Below are 22499 nucleotides of genomic sequence, written 5' to 3' on the forward strand. Positions count from 1 at the left end.
ACTCAAACCCACCCAAGGTGGAATCTGGCTAAAATATTTGAAGCTGGCTTCAGACCAGAATCCACCGTAGATGTGAATTTTCAGTATTGGGCAACACTTACAGGAACCTTTTGGGCTTATAGTTGTAGAGAGACCCCGGGTGGGTAATGACTAGCCGACCACAGCTGGTCAGTCATCAGAGAATAAGGGGACGGTCATGGACGCCAGCAGGGTCTTCCAGGGTGGGGTTTCCAGCAGGTGCCATGTTTTAAGATGTACTTGTCCCCCAATACCATTCTGAGTCAGTGACAAAGTGAGCCGTTTAGAAATGACACCACAGGGTGAACTTTATTCTAAAGCTCATGAGGTGGTCACAATGATCACATGATCCATACATCTCCCGTGTCTGTCGCACCTCCACGGGACAGTGCACTGTGGTGATGGTTACAGCCTGCTCTGCATGCTGCTACAGGTCACTAGCTGCGTTGCACTCGCTGAATGTGTAATAATGGAAGCAAAATCACTCTATGGGGCAGACTTAATTTTTGAAAGCCCTTACAAATCAGACTTAATCTCATTTATAAACACCCACAGCCACACACATGCGGAAATGGAGAGAAAAATGCAAAAGAAAAAAAAAAAAACCACCTTGGTGAGAAGCACTGCTCCGAGATTCCAATCACAGAGCACTTGAAAAGCAGGCAGAGTCTGTCTCCTCAAAAGAAACTCAACTCCTCAGCGGTCCTAGCAGCAATACTGCACAGCGTTCAGTGGGTCACACTGCTACAGGACTCTGTCACCAAGGTCATTCTCCCTTAGGGTCAAAGACTACAGACTCAAGCTTTTCTTTTCCCCCATATAATACACAAAATTTCTAGACAGTCTTAAAAAAAAAGAAAGAAAATATAAATACTCAAGTCTGTTGTACAGAGTCACATACTATGGCAAACATTTCATGACTTGGAGGGGAAGCTGGCGCAGAGCCTAGTCCAGGTCCATGTTGACAGAGCTCTTTTCGTTAGGGTGGCATTCACCATTCTGATGCGGGGCTTCAGCACCAAAATTATCTTTGCCTTCTAAATCATCTTTCTTGTCAAGATTTGGGCCATTGGGAGTTCTCTCCAGTTTAGGTGATTCAATTTTTGGTTTGGGTTGAGTTACAACAGGCTCACAAACGCTGTTCAGTTCCTAAGAAGACAAAATTAGCCATATGATTTTAGCTCCGATCCACCCAGTTCACTCAACTACTTCCCCACACTCCCGATTCAGGATTTTCTTACCCAATTCCATTTGTCTCATCAAACCTGTGCAAATCATAGTGACAAGCCTGATCAAAGTGACTACCTCCTAGGGTTTCTTGGGGACTTGCTAGGTAGCTATAAATGCTACCTTATGGCTGCAACATAAAATGTGGGAATCATGAATTCCATAATATGGAAGGGACTCGAGGTTAAGTCACTTCAAGATGCGGTCTATAGCTCAGAACTTCAAAGTAGCTAAAATAGCCGATTTTCCCTGGACTTCCTCACATGTGATCCAGACAAGTCCTTTGTTTTCTTCTCAGTGAAAGGCGCCCCTGGTCAATGCCCAACCTGCTGCTCTGCACAGCTGAGCATCCTGACCCACTTCGCCCATTTTCCTTTTCTCCCACAGGATTAATGCTGACACCTGAAGCATGCTGGTCTCCCCTCCACGGGGGCAGGACTGACTGCTCTCAATGGTGTCTGTTTCCTCAAAAGAAGGACAAACAGCACCTGCTGGGACATGTAGGGGTTCAATGCACTGCATGCAGCCAACTAGGGAAAATTTATGTACTGGCAATAATGCATTAGGGAAGCCAGTACCGATCCAGATGAGGTCAAAGATTTATAGGGAAACGCCATGTGTCACGCTGACCATCCAGACAAAAGATGACACACTCACCTTGACTTTCGCTCTTATCTCCTGAGTGCGCACAACAGGGTCCTGGTCAAGACTCCTTTTAGCCTGAGCATTCATGACATTATTCATCCACTCCATCACCTCATTAACAGACTTCTCAACCTTCTTCATTTCAGATTCATCAATGTGGTTGTATTTCTCATCCTGGACAGAAAACAGAGACACTAGAGGGTTCTGAACAGACACATCTACTCTCCCCACTTTCCCTAAGTTCAAATCCACCTTGGTGTGAAACGCCAATACTCCTCACTCAACATTTATTAGGCTAGAGATGCTGAGGTCACGTGTTGGCCAAGTCCAGGTCACTCATGGGGTAACAGCAGCGCCTACCTTGCCTCTGAAGTCCGCTGCAATCTTGGCATAGTGCTGCAGCCGCTGCCCCAGCTCCTCCAATACTTTCGGCCGTTCCTCGGCTTCTTGAAACCGGACTTTAACAGGAGTACCCATTTTCTAAAGTGTAGGAGAGGGGTTAACAACTGCCAACCTTACACTTCAGTAACCCTCTACGGTGTACAGTGCAAGCTGCACCTGTCAGGGCAAAGAGCTTACCATCAGCTCTTCCAGCTTGTCAATATATGCTTGCTTGGCCTGGTCCTCTCCTTCCTCATACAGCCAGTCTTCTGTCTCTGTGAGAAGCCTCAGGAACTTCTCATGTTCCTTTACATGAAAGATAAAGGTTAGTGGCAGTCTTACCTCAGAGGTTCTTAACCCAAGTAGGCATCTTAGGCAATGACCCCAGCAGCTCACCCAAGAGGGACCGGACACACTGGGTTCCCCTCACATTAACTAGAGTCCTATGGTGTCACGTGAGGCACAGGCAACTGGGGCTTCTGTCTTACTACAATGATTTTAACAACACTTCTGCTTCACAAGGCTGTACCGGAGAAACCCAGCTCCAGAGTCATGCTTGGGTCACGGAAGAGCAATTTATGTCCCTACTCTCCAAAGCAACTGTCTCAATTATGCCTGGCACAGATAGTAATCAAAGCACATTGTAGGGCAGCTCAGAGGACGAGGATTGGGGCGGGGGTTCTACCCCAAGTGTAACCATCTTTATGATGGTCCCCACACCAGTCCGGCCCGGCCCGTCTTTTCCCAAGTTCCACCTGACACGCAGCTGTGCTTCTGGATCTACCCAGAGCTTCAGTTAGGAAAGAAAGGGCGACAGGCCAGTGACGCTTACTAACAGTGCTGAACATGCCTCACGGGTGACAGCAGCAGACGGCTGCCCAGGGAACACCAACATAGAAGCTACGGGTTCCTATTCATCTTCGCAGCCTTCATGTCATGCGTCTGACAAGAGCAGACGTTTGCATGGTGAAGACCTACTCGAGTGACAGGCGACACCCAGGGCAGCTGAGCCCCTGTCCAGGGCCTGCTCAGTTCTGCTCTCCAACTTTTGTTTTTGGAACACTCAAGTGACCACAAGCACAGACGGGTGAGTGTTAAACATCCTGGGCCTACCTGCTCGCATATGAATTTCTCATAGGGTCCAGACAGCTTGTCCCTGAACTCGTACACACACTCCTCCACTGCGTTTTTAGCGTCGTTTCTCTCCTTCTCCAGTTTGTCCTGCATTATCATCTTCCCCTGTCAGGAAGCAGAGGTTAGCCAACTCCCAGCGGCTCAAGCCACACCTCAACGTGTTGGCACGATGACCACATAAAACCTTTTCTTTCTAATCTGCACCTCATGAAACATTTCTACAAAATGTCATGTTCCTTCGACTTAGAAACACACATGGAGAGGTTGTTTTCTAATGTAACATTAGGCTATCCCGTTTTTCAATATACTCTTCAATTTACAAAAGGGTATTTTTTACAATTTCTAAATGCAGCGATTCCCCTCAGTTTCCTGACTTTGAGACTATGAAGGCACATCTGTGATGCACAGGTACTTTAAGAGGGCAATTCTATGGCCTGCTTCCTACAGTGCCTGTGCTCAGATTGTTCCCATTATGTCAAAGAACAGAGCTATTCTCAACCAAACACAGACCTGCACAGCATCCATACCCAACAAACTCCCTGTAGCTTCCTTCATCTTTGCCTCTCTCTGCTCTCGGAACTCAGTTAAACTTCAGTCCTGGTGAGGAATTAGTCACTCATCCCTTGCAGTATGCACAACCAACCAAACAGAAACACCCAATAAAAACACTTACCTCAGTCTCAATGTACATGTTAAGAAGGTCTCTCCCTAGCTGCCAGACCAAGTTGGCTTCTACAGGCAGCTCAACGTTTACCACTTTTATTTTAGGTTTTTTGGCTTCTGGAGGCTGATCAACTTTCTTTTCATTTGCCTTGAGGGTAAGAAAAATAAAAACTCTTAATCCTTGGAAATCAAACACTTACCACATTGACTGATGCTTCATGTACAGATCTCTAATTCTCACGCTGGAGGTGTGTAGAAGAGCATCTGCGCCCACCGCCCACTTCGGATTATGGCAGCAGCTACGTGCACCATCTTCCTGCATCACCACCACCTTCTCTATTTAGACCAGTCTGTAAGTCTCCAAATCGTCACATACACTCAGAACACCACTGGAGATTCTAGGCTTCAGTCAGTGCTGGAATGACTATCTTACTCTCTCCAGCCCAGCACAGTACCTGTTCCTATCAGAATTAGTGCCCAGAGCGTCCCTACAAGTCTGTGTATCACGTGCAGAGGTACTACCTGCCTTTCCGCCGTGTCACTTCTCATTTGGAACTCTCAGGACAGCCAGGCACAGTGGTCATACCTGTCACCTCAGCACTCAGGAGCCTGTAGCTATGTCTTTGAGGCCAGCTTGGGCCACAAAGAGATGAAAGGGTCTTACAAACATAAAAACACTACAGAAAACTGGCTTTGGACTATGCAAGGAAAAACAAGCGTTTGACACCCTAACCTGAAGATATGTCACTATGTGTATGTGACTACTAAAAGGAAAATTAACTCAAACATTACCAGCAAATGCTTTGGAGAAAGGCTAGCTAGTCATAGTGTATTTACTCTAGATTACTTACATGACAGGAATACAATTCTAGAGGTAGCCTTCAATTTTCCAAACACCGTCCACTCCCTGCCCTCAGATTCTTACCATGCTTTCTGCCCCAAATGACTCACTGCTGAGGAGACGCAGTGACAGGGTAGCCTTAAGCTAGGTGTGCAGAACCTAGCAGGATCGCGTAGGCTAACATGTCAAGGTGGAACTACCAATCCACTGCATCACTGTCCTGGGCACCTGAGCTACAAGCCTTAGGGCTTGCTTGACGGCTGCACACACACGTTCCCTAGAGACCGTACCTCGGCTAAGTGTTGTGGCCCATGCAGTCGACCTGCAGTGCCAATGCATCATGCCCTGAACCCCAACAGAGAAAAACCAACCCACTGCTTATCGCTGACAAAACACAGAAGTGCAATTGATATTCCAGGATCAGATTAAACTGTAGTCTACGGCAGTTAACAGAAACAAAAGGAGCACAAAATTCAACCAACCCCTGGCCAAACCAACACAACCACAAAGTGGCATTCCAACCCAGATGAGAAACCCTCCAAGACATGTTCAAGGGCTGAGAGCCAACCCAATGTCATTTTCTAGAAAGGCACTGAGGTATCTGCACAAGTCTGCTGACATGTACCTCTAAATCAAGGGGAAGATATTGAAACGTGAGGACCCGTTTTTTAAATAACTGTTACCACCTCAACTCTTTTCTAGTAAGGGGGAAAAACAAAAGCAGCTTTCAAAACTCGTCAGGACCCAGAGTTAATGCTAAGGGTTGCAGGATTAATCAGGACAGAGGCAAACGAAAACCCAGTAAAGAATCTCTTGTGGCCTCCAGCAGCCCTTCCCTTCTGAAACTTGCCTGAGTGGGGGAAGGTATCCTCAGAAGGCGAGAGGAAACCAGACTGCAATGGACAGTTAATCACTTACAGGAAGCCTGCAGAGATGTGAACACCAAAGCACAGCTTGCGCTGGAAACAATGAGGGCTCCTCACTACCAACAGGATCACTAGTTTGAAAGGTCTGATTACAAGCTGCCATTTTTCAAGGGACACATTAGTTTTATTTAGCTTCCAATTCTGGAAGCAAGATAAAGGAACAATCACTTGGAAATATAACCAGCTATTATTAGCAGACCATCAAATTAACTCAAAATTGATAATAAGTTGAAAGGAGAAAAAGCTGACCAGACTCCTAAAATCCATGAATTAGCTAATTAATCAACCAACTCTTTAGTAACTCTTGCAGTGCTGGGATGCATCTTTCTGCTTCTGGCATCAGCAGGTACTTCTGCCTTCAGCAGACTTTTGCTTTAGTTTGGGCTCATCTTAGAGTGGAATTATCAGAGGCTTTGAGATCTAAAGGAAAACATTGGTTCCCAGCGTAAGTCCGAGCACTCCTTTTCGCGGCTCTTTAGCCAAGTACTGTGTAGAAAACGAACAGAGAACAAACCCTACAGCCCGCAGTCGCCTGGACTCCTCTCGAAACCCCAGGTCTACACCGTTAACCATCACATGCTGCAACATTGTCTAATGGAAGGAACTGGAAGAGTCACTCACTTTGTCAGCATCTGGGATTTTGTTTTCTTCTGAGGTAAGTTCAGGTGAAGGGGGAGACTGTGAGGTTTGCTGAGCATCAGTTTGTACCTGGGGCTGTGTTCCAGCTTCACTGTTGTCTTGCTGGCTATTTTTCTGAAATGAAAGCCCAGGCACAAAGGATGTAGAAAGCAGGTGTACTGTATGAATTGAAAGTTACAGGGCACCAAAGACAGTACTCTCAATTTCTGAAATTTTAGTAGGTGGGCAGAAAAGGTACTAGATAAAAATAAAACAAGTTCGTGAAACATTTCAAACCTGTAAGAAATTTTATGAATGACAGTGTTATAACCAGTTACATAATCCACAGGGGCTCTGACCGATGGTGACAATCCAGAGTCCCCTGAAGAGCCTTTCTCCAGCTCTGTACAGATCTGACTCTCGTCAGCACAGGAAATGGGCCGGCTACTAGCCCAGGCTCTTTCCAAAACCAAGTGTCTGAACTCGAGCGGCAGCGGCAGCACGTACCTCGATGGCATCACTCAAGAGTTACAGAAAGGACAACTATGGTTTATCCCAGGGCTTCTCACCCCTGCTTCAGGACTCAGCTATCTTACCTCAAGGGATCTCAGAACAAAGAATAACTAGTGCACGTCAACTAGCAACCCTGCCTAAAAATACGGCTTCAAGACAAAAGGGGAAGGAAATGACCCCTGAAGCTCTTTGGTAGCCCCCAGTTCCTGGCAAGTCTGTGCTGCTATGACCTTTCCCCATGGCTAGAGAACCAAGGCTCAACTACTCTATTCCCTGCCCAACCCTCTCAGGTCTTCCACATTTTCCACCTACAGCTTCTAGAACTGAAGGCAAGCACTGAGGTAAGGCATTACTCACATCTAAGGCACTATGACCCCGAGAGGATGAAGCACTAGCCACACTCACTCTGTGACAGTGTCCAGATGAGAACAAGCTAAGGTTCCTGTGATTCTAATAGTCCTTCAGTGTTTGAGACCAGTGGATACCAAAGTCTTACACCAACACTGCACTGTCTGCCTGCCTCTTCTTGTAAGCCACTTCTCCTTGCTCCCAGAAATCAACTGCAAGGCTAAGCTAAGCAGTCTCAACGCCACCATTATCTGTGACATTGTTCTTCTTGACTCCCCCAACCCACAAAGTCATGCTAATAAAAATGGGGCCTGGAATACCAACACCAATTTTGCCATACAATGAAAACGAAACAAAACCATTTCCCATTTCAATTTTTATAGTTGTTTTTAGCCAGTCAACATCTGATTTAACATAGCAAGAAAAGAAAAAGCAGCTTGTCTCAGTTATAGACCAGTTTCTCCAAGAGGTCATGCACTTCAGTCACAATGTAGCATGTTCTAATATCCTGCCATTAACTGGCAGGACCGATTATCATTACACAACTTCTGATCAATGCTTTGTTACTAAAACATATTTAACCTCCCCCCCTCCATAGCTCAGAATGAAGTCCATTTTACTTCTGAACTGACAGTCACTCCAACCACTTACATCCACATCCGAGCTTTCTGCTGGTTTCTGGTTTGGACACTCCATGTCTGCCTCGACAGAAGACCCGTCGTCCTCCTCAGTTGGGACCTTTTCCACCATGGATGCCGTGGAGATGGTGAAGATGCCATGTGTGTTCACACGCACTTTGACTTTCACTTTAGACTTTTCTCCATCTTTTTGTGCAGAAACATTCTGAACAACAAAACGGCCTAGAGCAAAAAGAAACTGCCAGTTTAGAGATGAACTTCTATATCTACAAAGACAGCCAAGAAAACATAAGGCTAAGAGATCAAGCCGAAACTGTTTGTTTCTCCACCCCAACCAACTTCAAGTCCCTTAAGCAGGCTCTTAGGAGTCTATTACAACTCATGCCATTAAACTGAAGGAAGCACACTCTTGTGGTAATACCCACTGGGCAGACACCAGGGGCAGGAACTCCTCCTGCAAAACAGTTTTGCCTCCTCCTCATCTCCAGGTGGATGAGCACACACCAGATCATGAGGACCAAGCACATGCTAAATTTTTAGTCTTTTAAGGAAATACTAATCTTCTGATAGAATAATGAAAATTTAAGTCATGTTTTACACAGGGGACATGAATAGCAGCACACATCAAAGCCTGCACTGCTAGGGTAGTCCCACAGCCTTGCAGAGTAACACAGAGAATGTCATCTGAATGCTGCTGTGAACTGGTCTAGAGCAACGTTCTCAACCTGTAGACTGCTACTCCCTCTGGGGTCAAACAACCCTTTCATAGGGGTGGCCTAAAAATATTGGGAAACAGATATTTACATTATGGTTCACAACAATAGTAAAATTACAGATATGAAGTAACAACAAAAATAATTTTATGGCTGGGGTCAGCACAATGTCAGAAGCTGTATTAAAGGGTCAGAGTTAGGAAGGATGAGGCACTGCTTTGGAGGGCCTCTTTGAATGAGCACTTACTGCAGAGTTGAGTGTTGACACTTATCCCCCACTAAGTCACCAGCCTCTCGAGGGCAGCTCAGGGCTTGCTGTGCAAGCGTGGTGACCCAAGTTCAAACCTAGACCCACATCACAAGAAGAAAACCAACTCCCCAAATTCCCGTGACCTCCATACCTGCACTCTCATACAAATAATAAAACGTGCACTTTTCTGGGCATGGCACATGCCTTTAGTACCAGCACTCAGGAATACATAGGAAGCACCAGGATAACCAGGACTAGAGACAGACCCAGTCTCCACAAGTGAACCAGTTATATTCAAGAGATACGTGGAAGGCAACGTTAACCTAGGAGCCGTCTGCACAGCACACTGCTAGATTTAACTTCTAGGCCAGTCAAGCACAGCGGCTGGCACAAACCACTAAGTCAGGAAGTAACTGCCAAATGGTCCTTTACAGAAACCCTTCTGGGCACGCCACTCATGAGTACAGAATGTGAAAGTGCGCCTGACGGACAGCTGGTCATCGGTGAGCAGAACACCAACACTTAAGCAACAGCTCATCTCTGGGAAGGGGACAGATGTGCAGAGTCCAACCCTGACAACTTCAGGCCTGCAGTCAACAGCTTCTCCAGCTGCTATCCTGCCACACTGTGAACAGGTGACAGGCCACAACACCTTAGTCTGCAGAAGAAAAGGCAGCTGGCCAGACTCGAGTCCTCCCAATGCTTTCTCTTAGAGGCCTGGCAATAGCAGCAGCTTTTCCAATATAAAAAACATGAAGTTAGTAACACTAAAAGCAGAGGGACAATGGCAAGCCTCCCAGTGGAAAATGCACCTGAAGAGACGCCCCTTCAGAGAGGATGAAGTATACAAGAAGACCTGCCAAGTGCCGACCTGCTGTGGGATCTGAAGTAACACCTCGCCAACAACACTTAATCCTGCAGGAAGGTCAGTGGCCAGTATTCTGCAAATACAGACTCTATCGCAACAAAGCAGCTAGGCTAGCAAGTCCAGGTCAAAGCGTCCAATGAAAGAAAGACTCCTCAGGACTCTTCTACAGAAGTAGTTCCAGCGTAGAAGTAGTTTCTACGCTAACGACAAGCTGCAGCTCTAAGTCCCAGGGCTGGTGCACACATGACTTGCTTACCTATTTTGGCTTCTGGATATGGAACTCCTTGAGGGTCCGAATAGAACGCTTCCAGCTCGAAAGGTCCCCTTCTCAAGAAGGTGAGAACTTTGGAGAAAGGAGCAGCATGGTTCCGACTGAACACCTCATGAACACTAGGAGGAAGGCAGCAAAGACATCCACAGCTCAACTTGACAACCTTACTAATTCTGCCTGTTGTTCACAGTAACCAAATGCAGAGGAGGATAGGTTTGGCCCCCGAAAATTCCCTGGACACTCAACTTTTATTTGAAGACAGCATCGGAAAGCTATCTGTGGCTACATACCCTTCGGTCTCTTCTGAGTCGTGGTTCCAGACCAGAGAAATTGGAAAAGGAACGGCATCTGTGACAGAGAACTCTCGAACTTTAAATGCCGGAGAGAGAATCGCACACTTGAAAAGACAAGGTATTTAAAGGTTAGAAATATCAGCGCAGTATTCCCATACACCTTTCACTATGACGGTTCTACTGGGATGGGCAGATCTACACTGCTTGCAGAATGTGTCATCCTAGCAGTACGCTAATCACCAGACACAAGGACAAATCACGAATCTTGGGGCCAGAAATCCTTAATTCCAAGTTCCACAGACTGAAAGCACAGGCTTTCCCAGAAATGCCTTGCTGGTGGCATTTTCAATTACAAGCTGATTCTCTCTGAGATGCAGACACCCACAAGTTCTGCTTTATTGCTTTCACATGTCAAAGCACCAAAAGGGATGAAACTCAAAATGTGTGCATTCTCAATATAATCTGTAAAGTCAAAACTGGGACAGGACAGCCTGTCTACACAGGACACACAAAACTAACTAAACAAATGAAGAAAGCACACCCACCCACCAGGAGAACATCTCATCAGTGGTCTCCCTCAAAGCAGAGGCCAGAAATGCGCTCCTTTTCAGGAGCTCTAATTTCCACCTACCGGGGGAAGCAGAGACAAAGGTGCACACTCCTCCCTGCAAAGGGCTACTATGGAGTAAATGACCCATGGCAAGGGGTTAGCTTGGGCAACAGGGGTCAAACACTCTACATGTACCTATAGACATGCGACAACATTGTAAGGAAGCCCACTATCCTGTACAATTAACCAACATTAATAAATCAAAGCCAGCCTAGGCCATGACAAGACAGCGGGCAAGGCTGCCCTCTCTCTTCTGTGTCATACAAGGTGAGTTCTCTAGAGACCTTCGTTCACAGACTCTCCTTTACTTGTGAACGACTGTCAGACATCCTCTGTTCAATACCAACATCTACACTTCATGCTCCTGTGTCACCAGCGTAACCCTTCAGCTTCATGTGGGGGTGGAAAAAGAACTATTTTCTAGAACCATCTGGTAACTAACATTCCTAACCCCTACACACGTTCTTCCTCAACTCAATCATCACAGTGGATTCCCTCCTGTGCCTGAAGTCAGGTGTTGCCAGCATCACACACCGACGAGCATTCGTCAGCTGTTTTCTGCCATCTCCCAACCAGGCCCATTTCTAGTCATCGTCTCAGAACACCAGCTGGGGCCTGGTGGTGGTGGCGGAGGCGGCACACGCCTTTAATCCTAGCACTTGGGAGGCAGAAGAAGGATGATCTCTGAGTTTGAGGCCAACCTGGTCTACAAGAGCTAGTTCTAGGACAGGCGCTAAAGCCATAAAGAAACCCTGTCGCAAAAAACAGAACCAAACCAAAAAACCAACCTAGCAAATAAACCAAAAGAAAACAAACAAAAATCAAAAAAACAAAACCAAAAAGAACAGCAGCTGGGCCTTCCCCTTTCTCACCTCCACAGCAGTACCCCAGTCTGCTAGGCTTACTGGGTCACCTAAAAGGAACTTCCTCTGGAAGGGAAGCAGGCCCAGGGTTCCACGTGTGTGACCCCAGAAAGCCCAGCAGAACCTCACCTGCAGGGCACACCCTCTGGCCACGGCTTCGTCCGCATTGAGTGTGGTGCTGACATCTTTTCCAAAGAATTTGGCAATTCTTTCTTTCACAGCTGGAATTCTCGTGGCACCTCCAACTATCTCAATGGCACTCACATCTTCGGCCTTGAGGTGCGTTTGTTCCATCAGTGAATGAAGAGGGACCTCTATTTTTTGCAGGAGTTCTGCACACAGTTCCTCAAACTGGGACCTTAGGAAATGAAAGGAGCCAGTGGCAACCATTACTATGGGTTTTTACCAACCCAACTCATTCAGCCTTTTCCTCAGCACCCTAAATCCCACACGAGCCATGTCATTGATTTTATATAAAATGTACACCGCATGTATATATGTATATACATACACGTCACAGCATAAAGAAGATAGGGAGAAAATTCTGTGGATAATATACAAAGAAACTAATCCCATTGAGGAAAGGTACTTCTAAAAGCCCTCACAGGCTGATGAGAGGACTCAGCAGGCAAAGGCACTTGCCTGACAACCTGGGGGGGAGAAAACTGACTCCTGAGAGTTGTTCTGTGAGTCCCACATGAGTACCATGGCAGGAACACACACGCTAGTGCACACACACATTCACAAAAAGCATCCTTCACAGCCGCATCCCTAAATCCTAAGTTATATACAACGGTGTTTACAGTCAATAACCGTATCGTGAAACATGTGTCAAGAGAGTAACAAAGACTACTGGGCTAAACTTCCACCTTTCACCCACTTCACGTGTACAACCCCAGCCGCAAGCACCTGTTCATCTTCCCAGAGACGTCTTTGTCATTCATGAAGCATTCAATGTTCAGTGGCAAGTCTGTGCTGTTGGAGCTCATGAGCTTTTTCAATTTCTCACACTCCTGATGCAGACGAAGGAGGGCTCGGATTTTAGATTTTGCATCTAACTTGTACTTGGTTTTAAACTCAGCACAAAAATGCTCCACCAGCTTCTCATCAAAGTTCTTTCCTCCTAAGAAGGGGTCAAATGCTGTGCCCAGAACCTAAGGTTGTTTAAAAAAACAAGAGAAAGAATCAGGTTACTTTCAATCCCACTTCAATTAGACTCTTAGATAGTCCTATTCAAACAAAAGGCTAACAGGCTCAGAGCTACATAAATCCAGGTCAGGAGGCATGAAGCTGAAGGAACACCAGTCTCTTCAAGTCTCTTATGGGATTGCCTACCCTTACCATCTGCGCTGAAGAGAACCTTAACATTATTCTTCTTAAACACAAAAGACCACCTCCCCTTCCAGAGTTTGCCAATAGGGGGCTCCATCTTCAACAAGCACCTTCCCGGCTCAAAACTGTCCAGCGTAGGGGTTTCAACTTTACCTTCAGTTTCCCTTTGTTGAAGGCGCAGGCAGACACCTGGAAAGAGGAGTGCCCCATGTCCACAAACACCACTACTCGAGGCTTCTCGTCCGCACCTGGCAGGTCCTGCTTATAAATGCCGTAATTCAAAGCAACTGCAAGGGAAACAAGAAGGCACATCACCAGCTGCCCAGGCCACTTTCTCAGGGGTTTACTGTCACAGGAAGACCCCCCACATGTTATAAAGAACCACTTGCTCCTGTCTTCCTGACTGCCGGCCAATGCCCCACCACTCTTCAACATTAGATATGATAAAGCAAAAGTCACAAATAGTATCAGACTACATATACACTACCAAGTCTGCTAGGAGACTGGTTATCCAAACTTAGTTTTCCTTAACCGAGAAAGCGCTATCAGTCAACACAAATGCAGATCTAAATCACATCCTTTAAAAGGCACCGGTAAGAACACACCACCAAGGGCTGTCTCCTACCAGCTGTCATGTCGTTCATGAGCCGTAAGCAGTTCAAGCCCACAATCTGCGCAGCATCCAGGACAGACCTCCTCTCAGCGTCTGTGAAGAAGGAGGGGACCTGCAAAGAGGGGCAACTCTAGATACAGGACCTCCAACTGCTTTGCAAGCCTCCTAATAAAGTCACAGTGGGTGGCCTGGCCAGTCCCCTAAACTCAAACATAAATCTAGACTTTTGTTTCTAGTGATTTCCTTGGCTTTCAGAGTTGCCTTAAAAGACAAACAAACAAACAAAACAGTAATTCCCAAAGCATTGGTTTTCAGCCAAGGGAAGGAATCTTTCACTGTGAGAAGCTCTTCAGAACACCAACCCCTGGTATTACAGCAGCCAACTGTCCTGGAGAGAACCCAGATGCAGATGCAGCCAGTTAACCTGTATTTTCAGAAAGCTCCACAGGAGACCCCACTATAGTCAAGAACCCTTGTGGCTTCTAGCTAAAATTATCACTCGTGCTTACTTTGAAATGCTCCTGAACACTCAGCTAAGAATACCTTGTAAGGAAAGAGCATGCATATATGCAATACTGCAGCAAAGAAAGGCAAGCTGCAAGCAAACACATTGCCTGGCTGGGTCTACTTACTGAAATGACACAATCTGTTACTGGCTTCTTGAGGTTGTTTTCTGCAGTTTCCTTTAACTTAGTCAGCAACATGGCTGTTATCTGCTCCACGCTAAAGAGATGCTCTTCATCCATGTACATGACCTACGACACAGTGGGACATGCTGACATACTCCAACACTTCACTGTTAGCACAGACCCTGCTCCACATAATTTGAGTTTATTGGTTTGGGAAGAAAAAAGGAACTAAAAAAGAAAGGGAGGAAAAGCAGGAAGAACTTTTCCCTAGAGATGAAAAGGAGGGAAGAGCTAGGGCTGAGTCATCAGTGTGGGCTGCCCAGACAGCAGCTTAGTCAGTTCTCTGGATGGCACTCCGCTGCTCTCACAGGCTCCCAAACGGCTCTCTGACCGCGTCTGAGCCATCAACATTACCTGAATTTCTTAAAAGAAAAAAAAAAAAAACCAAAGCAACCAAAAAATTACTAGAAAGTTAGAAGGAACACCAAATAACTTATGTGAGTATGTACGCTCGGCTAAGTAATTCTCAAGAGACAGCTTCTATTAACTCTACTTGAAAAGGAGCCATATGAGGGAAAGACCGCACTGTGTCCAGTCAGTTTGGGTTAAAATATTAAGCTGAGCTAGAGACGCTTCTGTCAGAGCCCAGTGGATCATTTATGTTACCTTGATTCCAACGCCTCCATTCTTCATTGAGACCAAGTCATAGCTCAGGCTTGCCTTTTCCTTCTGAATGAAGGGGTCACTGAACGCTCTGCCGTGAAACCTCTTAAAGCTGGACACTGTATTGTTTGCATGAGTGATTTGCTGCAAAAGAAAGGGAAGACTTAGACTTCTAACTTCACAACCTACCAGTGCCTACAGCAGCTTCAGGCCGTTACCTGTGCCACTCAGACCAACTCTGGGGGTAATACCTAACTTTCCCTCAGAGTCCTCGATTTTCCATGAATGCATACATAGCTCCTACTGTACTTTCTTTTATGGAAAATGCCAGAAGGAAAGGCAATGGTGGCATCAGACTTTGGGGCAGATCTTAAAATCTGCAAGATAAAGGAAAAGACGGTGCAACAGTCTCCAAAGCTCTCACACGCTCGGCAACTGCACTGCTGCACCCCATCTTCTCCACACAAACAAGCCAGAGCTCACTGTCCAACTGAAGTCAGACTCGGAGCACTGCCAGGCTAAGGACTGTATGCACTTCTGCCTAGAAACTGGCCTATGCCAGAGGTAGATAGATGAGGTAAGGGTCATCTTAAAAGTGTCTAAATGACTATTGGGGGCGGGGGGGATGATGATGACACAGATCTTATTGCCAAACCCACACCCATCTCACACTGCTGGACATGCATGCTAAACAGGGTACTTAGGTAACCTGTTCCCTGGGATGCGGTCTTGCTCGCAGGTACACATGCTAAAAAGGAAAACAAGATGGAAATATGCCAACTTGTTCTGAGAAGGGGTTTTCTTCATCTACTGCTCGAGTCAACCCACTTCAGAGGACATGTCACTCAAAGGTAGGCTCCTCGCTAACAACGGAGTCACTTAAACTCGGAAGCACCAAGGGGCTACTATTTCTTCACAGCTGGGCAGTGCCCGAGGCTCAGCACCACCGGGTGTGCTCATCCAATCAGCTTGTAAACCAGACAGAGACACACACAAATATGAAACATTCCGCAGGAGTTGGTCCTCTCCCACCACCACGTGTGGCCCTGGGATGGAACTTGTGTTGTCAGGTTTGGCAACAGGTACCTCTGCCCACTGAGGAGTCGCACTAGCCAGGCTCTTTTTTTTGTTGTTTTTTAAAATAAAGTGTCTGTCATTTAAGACATTTTAAAGCCAAGCACGGTGTCATGTCCCTTTAATCCCAGTACTTAGGAGGCAGCGGCCAAGAAGCCTCATTCATTCATATATGTATATGTATGTATACATACACAGGCAATGAAGTTACCCTAATTAAGGCTGCCAATAAAAATCTAAGAACAGAAACAGGCGAGAAGGAACAAGGGTGGGGATGATCAAGCAATCACCCAAAGGATCCAAACGAACACCTGACACCCATATCGTAAAGAGCTACCACTTTCATCTTTAGTGTGCATGTATGAGTGTCTGCAGTATGCGTGGCACATGTGTGCCTGGTTCCCATGGAGGCCAGAGAGGATGTAAGAAGTAGAGTTACAGGCAGCTATGAGCCACCAAGAGGGCGCTGGGAGCCAAACCTGTAAGAGCAACAAGTGCTCTGATTGACTGAGCCATTTCTCCAGAGTTACGACTTTAAAACCAAAACTGTATCAAACATCGGTGCATCATTCTGGGGTGCCACTGGAATTTCCCTTTAAGCCAAATAGGCATTCTCTTTAGGAACATACCTGATTTTTGGCTGCAACTCCAATTGTTCTGTTTTTTGGTCCAAATGATATGACTGACCTAGAACAGAACACAAACGTTCCACGTTTGTCCAAAAGCACACGAAACCATTTCTAAACCGACAGAAGGGAACTCCAACAGAAACGAAGCCCAGTTTTGCAGCTTCCAACTTTCCCTGATACTCCAAACTTAGTCTGCGAATGTTAATAGTTGAAAGCCACAGGTCTGACAACTGCTAGCCTGCTCACCCCAATGAAGGAGTCTGCTAGTCTACTGGTAGCTCGGGCATTCTTGCTCAGTACCTTGAGTGCTAAGACAGTGTCACCAGGTCACAAAGAACATGGAACAACACTAATTCTGCAAGCTCTCAATTTAGAGTATTATTAAACTTGGCATTATGCACAACCAACAAAAAGTAGAGCATAACTGTGCCTCTGTCATCAGCTTCATACAACCCTAAATGTCACTGTCACTTATTTTTGTCCTGATCTACCACCTGCTTTACAAATGAAAAGGTTTTATGTAACTAAGAGGTCTGTGGCATTGCCGGTAGAGTTTAGAGCACACAGATGAGGCTCCCATAAGAAGTTCAAGCAAGAAAGAGCTATAGCCAAAGTTACTGCAGTCTGAAGTACAAGTGTAGAGGGAAAGGAGTGTGACCAGTCAGTCACTTAAGCCTGCTCTGACAAGATGAGGAGCAACCTGCAAGGAGACAGACAGCTTTCTCAGCGACGGCAAGGGAAGGCGTAGTAACAGAACAGGGACAAGATGGAGAGGCTGTGTGGAGGAGGCGGTGATTAAGGTTTTGGATTAGGAGTACCCCGTTGTACATTACTAATCCAAACCCAATCTAATTTTGGTTCAGTTCCGCGCCTGCATGGGTAAGTGAGATGAGTAAAGTGGGACGGTGCTGAGGACGGAAACAGCCTGGACCTAGTGGTCTAAGCAGGTACACCAAATGTCACGCTAAAAGCCAGGGATCCTCCAGCAATGGCTGGGTCTTTTAAGGTGCCGTCTACAAATCCTGGGATTCTGAGCTGAGAGACTAGACATTCGATCTTCTCATTTTCCAAGTCAACTAACCAACTGTAATAGGAATCAGTAGCCAATCCAATTGTTAACCCTGTAGCTTAACAGTAACATCAGTCGAAAATGCTGGTCAACACTGACTCGAGCATCTCCCCTGCTTTCCTCTGAGCCGCTTAAAAAAAAAAACAGAGCCTGTAGAAGCACAGAGGCACTCACAGGAGAGAGGCACGACGAAAGACTGGCATCTTTCCTCCTAACCGCCAAACAGACGACCATGGCTTTGTAAAAAGGTAGACAAGAGTATCACATTGCGTTGCTCAGAGAGTGAGTTACCAGCAAGGCTTATTTCCTATTCACTCTCATAAACGTTCCTATGCACATAAATCATCTAAGGTCAGAATGATTTTACCTTCAGGTTTTAATAATGTTGGACTCTGCACTTGAAAAAAAAAAGACCTACAATAATTGCCTATAAAAGCAAAAGCTGTTGTCATTGACTGCACACGCAGATCTGTGCCTACATAACCTTCAGAAACTACCCCCCCTCAAAAAGTTGCTCTTTACCATGCTTCCGTTTGCCCTCCCACGGTGCTGCAGAATATTTAATTCAGAGACAAAAATCCATCTTTCCCACCGAGGTTTTTGCACAGCAACGTGCTAGCAACAACAATGTGAAATTTGTACTGCTTATTCTAAACCGTGCCAAAAATAAACAAACATTCGGTCTTGAAACTCTCAGGAACGACTTTCACGTTAAGCTTTAAAAAGGACTCTTCCAAAAAACGATTCAGGGCACTAGGGCAACATTAGCAAATCCAGAGTCGATGAATTCCTCTACCATAGTGTTTCTGTGGTCGCTAACAACAATCCACCCGCTCCCTAGGCAAGCAGCAGCGCACAGGCTCTGGAACCTTCTAGGTCATTTGGAGATTCACCATGCGGAAGAAAAGGCTCGGCAGCTCAGGCTCCACGGAGATTCCTGCCGAGGTGGGAATGGGTGCCAGATTGGAAGAAGCTGGGTGGGGAGCTAGGGGGCGAGCCGGGAAAGGCCAAGCCAGGCCAGGTGGTCGCAGGGTGTCACGGTTCTCCGAATCCCCGGGCCACCATCTCCCACGAGAAGCAGCGAGCTCGAGCCCTCCCCGGCCACCCAGGCTCCTACTTACGGGGTGCAGCGGTCGCTGAACTCGTTGGCAATGGTCTCGATGCCCCCGGCCCGCGCCACCGCGATGTAGCAGCTCTGTGAGCCCACGTCTAGTCCCACCACCGACATGGCTGGCCCGGTCAGCCTCCGCCTCGGGTCCGCTGCGTGCGCCTCCTGCTCCCGACCGGCCGGGAAGATGCTTCAGGCTTACCCCGCGAGCCTGCACTCAGCCTCTGCCACCGCTCGCAGCTCGCCTTCTCGCACGCAGCCGCCGCCGCCGCCGCCGCCGCCGCCGCCGCCGCCGCTGCCGCCGCTCAGCTACCAATCCAAAAGGGGAGGTCCCAATCGCTCAGCCTTATGTAGCCTACTGAGGAGAACTTTCCAGAATCTGCGGCATTTACTCACCGGCGCCTCCACCGGCCCCTCCACGTGCCACTTCCGCTTCCTTCTTCTCGAGCCTTCGAGAAAGATTCTACCCAATGGAAGGATGGTCGCCCCCGCGGGCGGCCTGCGTCGCCATGGTGACAGAGCAGCCGCTCGGACGCCATTGGCTGCAGCAGACCGAGCTTGCCCAACCTCCATCCCGCCCTCCCCGCCCCGGGGCAATTTGGGCTCCAGTTGATCCCGGCGATGAATAACGGGACGGAAACTCCTGTCTCTCATGAAGTGACACCTAGCAGCAGTGTCCGACTCCCGGACGCCGAAGAACTACTGAACGGAGAGAGACAGAACCCACTGCTCCGAGACCCCAGGCCTCTCGGGCTGCCGACTTGCTTTCGGAAGAGAGCATGCCGGGAAGCGTAGTTTGGCTGGGAGACCAGAGAGCCTTGCATGCCGGGGAGTGAAGTCCAGCGGGGAGGCCTGGGCGCTTTGCATGCTGTGATATGTAGTCTAGGCCGCGGTGCGTGCTGGGACCCGGCTTTGTCTTGAGGACTCCGAAGAAGGCCCAGCTGGATGCTGCCTATTCGCGCGCGCTTTCCCTGGCTTTGGCTTTGCACTGTGTTCTGTCCTTGTCAGTTCTTTACGCAACTGATGAATTCCGATTTAGAAGCGTCAGTTTTATGCAGCACTGTTTGTATCTGCTGACAAGATTCTTGCAGAATAAAACACCAGAGGTTTTTCTTTTCTTTCTTTTTCTTTTTTTAAAATGTAAGCAGCTTCTGGGTGCTGTGCAATTTGGGAGACTGCTGGTGGTGTCGCTTTAGCTTATTTTGGGTACTAGTTTATGCCGCCATTGTTTAACCTGCCACCCCTTACCTTATTAAAATAAATCTGTGTGGTTTAAAGCCTTGTTCAAGCTTCTGTTTTCTTCTCTTGGAATGTGAGCTTTGGTTTCCATAAAGAGACCGAGGAAGAAGGGTGCTGCTTGCTTTCAACTCTTATGTATCGTTTACTTAAACACTTAAAAGTTTGCCTGAGAACCCCGTGTGTACTTTGACATCCAGAATGTGGAAATCAGCGCGGTTCAAACGCGTGCTGCTAAGTAAAGTGTGTAATTGAATAAAGAGTTGGCACCCAAGGTTAAAAGACGTCCTCCAACAAGACAAGTGCAGCTGCTTAAACCGGAGGCTTGCTATACAAACTACAGAGTAAGTAATGCTTCCTGGTGCCTGGTTAGCTTGTCACTTTAGTTCTTGCACCCGCCACACCAAGCGGTCGTGTTTAGCTCGGGGCGGCTGCGTTTTTAAATTTGAAACCCATTTAATGTAATTATTTTGTTACGCATCTCCGAAACTTCCACACCCCAACTTTTTTTTTTTTTTTTTTTAGTATATGGAAACTTTTATTGAAATCGACAGGCTCATAGCTATTTTTAACAAAGAGGAGCTATAAATTATTTGCTCTACCTCTCAGACTGTATATGAGAAACTGCAGAGAGATGTGGACCTGGACAGATCTGGGCCAGGTTCAGATCTTTGCACTGATAAGTATTATATAAAATACAGCACGCACATTTGGACTTGACGGACGTGTGTTCTGGCTGTCCTTATTAATCTGTGAGCCGTGTGAACTTGTTATTACCAGCCCTTCTTGTGTCCTCCCTCACAGGATTTTGTCATGATCAGAAACTTACACAAAGCACCAACCATAATTATCATGTATTCGTGCTTAATGTCTGTCATCCCGGGCACACCTGTTAAATGCCAATAACACCTATTCTTGCTGGGTTTTTGGAAGGATTGGATACAAATAAAACATGTAGTGTACTAATGAGCATTCAGTAGGTTGTTGTAAGAAAAGCTGTTGAAGCCAGCTTCTTGCCAGAACTGAAGTCTCAACTCCAATTGCTTGTGGAAGCAGAGAGGTACCATCATCCTGCCTTCCTTTGACTTAGCCAGCTCCCTTACCTGCTTATGTACAGAACTATTCAAGTCACGAGAGGCCATTAGACATACCCCCCTTTTTTATTTAAACACTTGTCATTTTCTACTAGCTTCATTCTGTTTACTTGAATTTTCATTCTTTTTTATTATGTAATTCCCCATTCTATTTTGCTCATAGCTTTAGAAATTTTAGGTGGAAACTTAAATCAAATAAAGCTAACCCTGTTGGCAAGATGTCTCGGTGGTTAAGAACACTTGTTATTATTGTAGAGGACCCTAGTTTCAGTTCCTTAGTACCCACATGGCAGCTTACAACCATTGTACCTGCACTTCCAGGGGATCTTCTGCCCTCTTCTGGCCTCCACAGGTACTGCACACATGTGGTGCACATAAATCATGCAGTCAAACACTCAGACACATAAATATAATACATAAAATCATAGAACTTTTTAAAAATTAAGGCACTTTATCTCATACTCTAGCAATGAGGACATAGGAAAAGTATATTAGAGTGTCACCTTAGACCATCCGGAAACACAGATATTTACATTACAATTCATAACAGTTGCAAAATTACAGTTATGAAGTAGCAATGAAAATAATTTTATGGTTGGGGTTCACAGCAGTATGAGGAACTGTATTAGAAGGTCACAGCAACAGGAAACTTCAGAACCACTGGTCTAAGCCAAGTTTATCAACCTTGGCCCTGTAGAGGGAGACTGCGCTTTCGTTCCCTGGCTGCCCAGACCTGAATAATCACACAAAAACTATATTAATTACAACTGTTTGGCCAACAGCTCGGGCATATTCCTAGATAGCTCTTACATCTTAAATTAGCCTATTTCTATTATTTTATATTTTACCATGAGGTTCATGGTTTATTACCTCGCATGCTTCTTAGGCAGCTACATGGCGTCTCCCTGACTCCACCTTCTTTCCTCCTCTATCTTTGCTTGGATTTCCTGCCTTGCTATAATCTGCCTTGCCATAGACCAAAGTAGCTTCTTTACTACCCAATGGTAATAAGACATATTCCCAGCATACATCACAGGCAGGAGGGTATGATCCTCCTACAGTCAGCTGTGGACATCTTTGGCTGGACAATGCTTTGATGTGTGTGTTACAAGTTTTAGTTCATCCCAGGCCACTGACCATAGGAAATTAGCTGCACCACAACAACCAAAACTGTCTCCAGATACTGCCTAATATCCTGGAGGCTCCATGCCTCAGGCTGGATAGTTTGATCA

The 22499-nt window shown here is 46.5% G+C and overlaps 1 protein-coding gene across 2 annotated transcripts; it reads right to left on the reverse strand.

Annotated features, from left to right (window-relative positions):
- Positions 1-297: 297 nt before the first annotated feature.
- Hsph1 (heat shock protein family H (Hsp110) member 1) lies at positions 298-19252 on the reverse strand. Of its 2 annotated transcripts, XM_041678100.1 has the most exons (18): positions 18951-19251; positions 16761-16818; positions 15061-15201; positions 14398-14520; positions 13778-13877; positions 13306-13439; positions 12730-12974; positions 11950-12178; positions 10345-10451; positions 10040-10173; positions 7966-8174; positions 6457-6588; positions 4079-4216; positions 3385-3510; positions 2470-2577; positions 2251-2370; positions 1903-2064; positions 298-1167 (listed from the first exon to the last, which is right to left on the reverse strand). In XM_041678100.1, exons 1-18 carry the CDS (start codon positions 19055-19057, stop codon positions 964-966), a joined length of 2577 nt encoding a protein of 858 aa, XP_041534034.1. In that variant the 5' UTR covers positions 19058-19251; the 3' UTR covers positions 298-963. The 2 variants fall into 2 exon arrangements, with proteins under 2 accessions (XP_041534034.1, XP_041534035.1); XM_041678101.1 differs by lacking the exon at positions 6457-6588 and having other exon boundaries at positions 18951-19252.
- Between the last annotated feature and the right edge of the window lie 3247 nt (positions 19253-22499).

The sequence above is a fragment of the Microtus oregoni genome, unplaced genomic scaffold (genome assembly GCF_018167655.1).
Source record: "Microtus oregoni isolate MIOR12 unplaced genomic scaffold, Mior012 000029F_ref0000214, whole genome shotgun sequence".
Classification (NCBI taxonomy): Eukaryota; Metazoa; Chordata; class Mammalia; order Rodentia; family Cricetidae; genus Microtus; species Microtus oregoni.

Excerpts from the sequence above, each read along its gene's own strand:
- Hsph1 (XM_041678100.1), bottom strand. The coding sequence starts at position 19,057 with ATGTCGGTGGTGGGACTAGACGTGGGCTCACAGAGCTGCTACATCGCG. Across the intron at positions 16,819-18,950 it reads TTCAGCGACCGCTGCACCCC|GTCAGTCATATCATTTGGAC; the intron begins GTAAGTAGGAGC and ends GTTCTGTTCTAG. Across the intron at positions 6,589-7,965 it reads CAGAAAGCTCGGATGTGGAT|AAAAATAGCCAGCAAGACAA; the intron begins GTAAGTGGTTGG and ends CTTTCATTTCAG.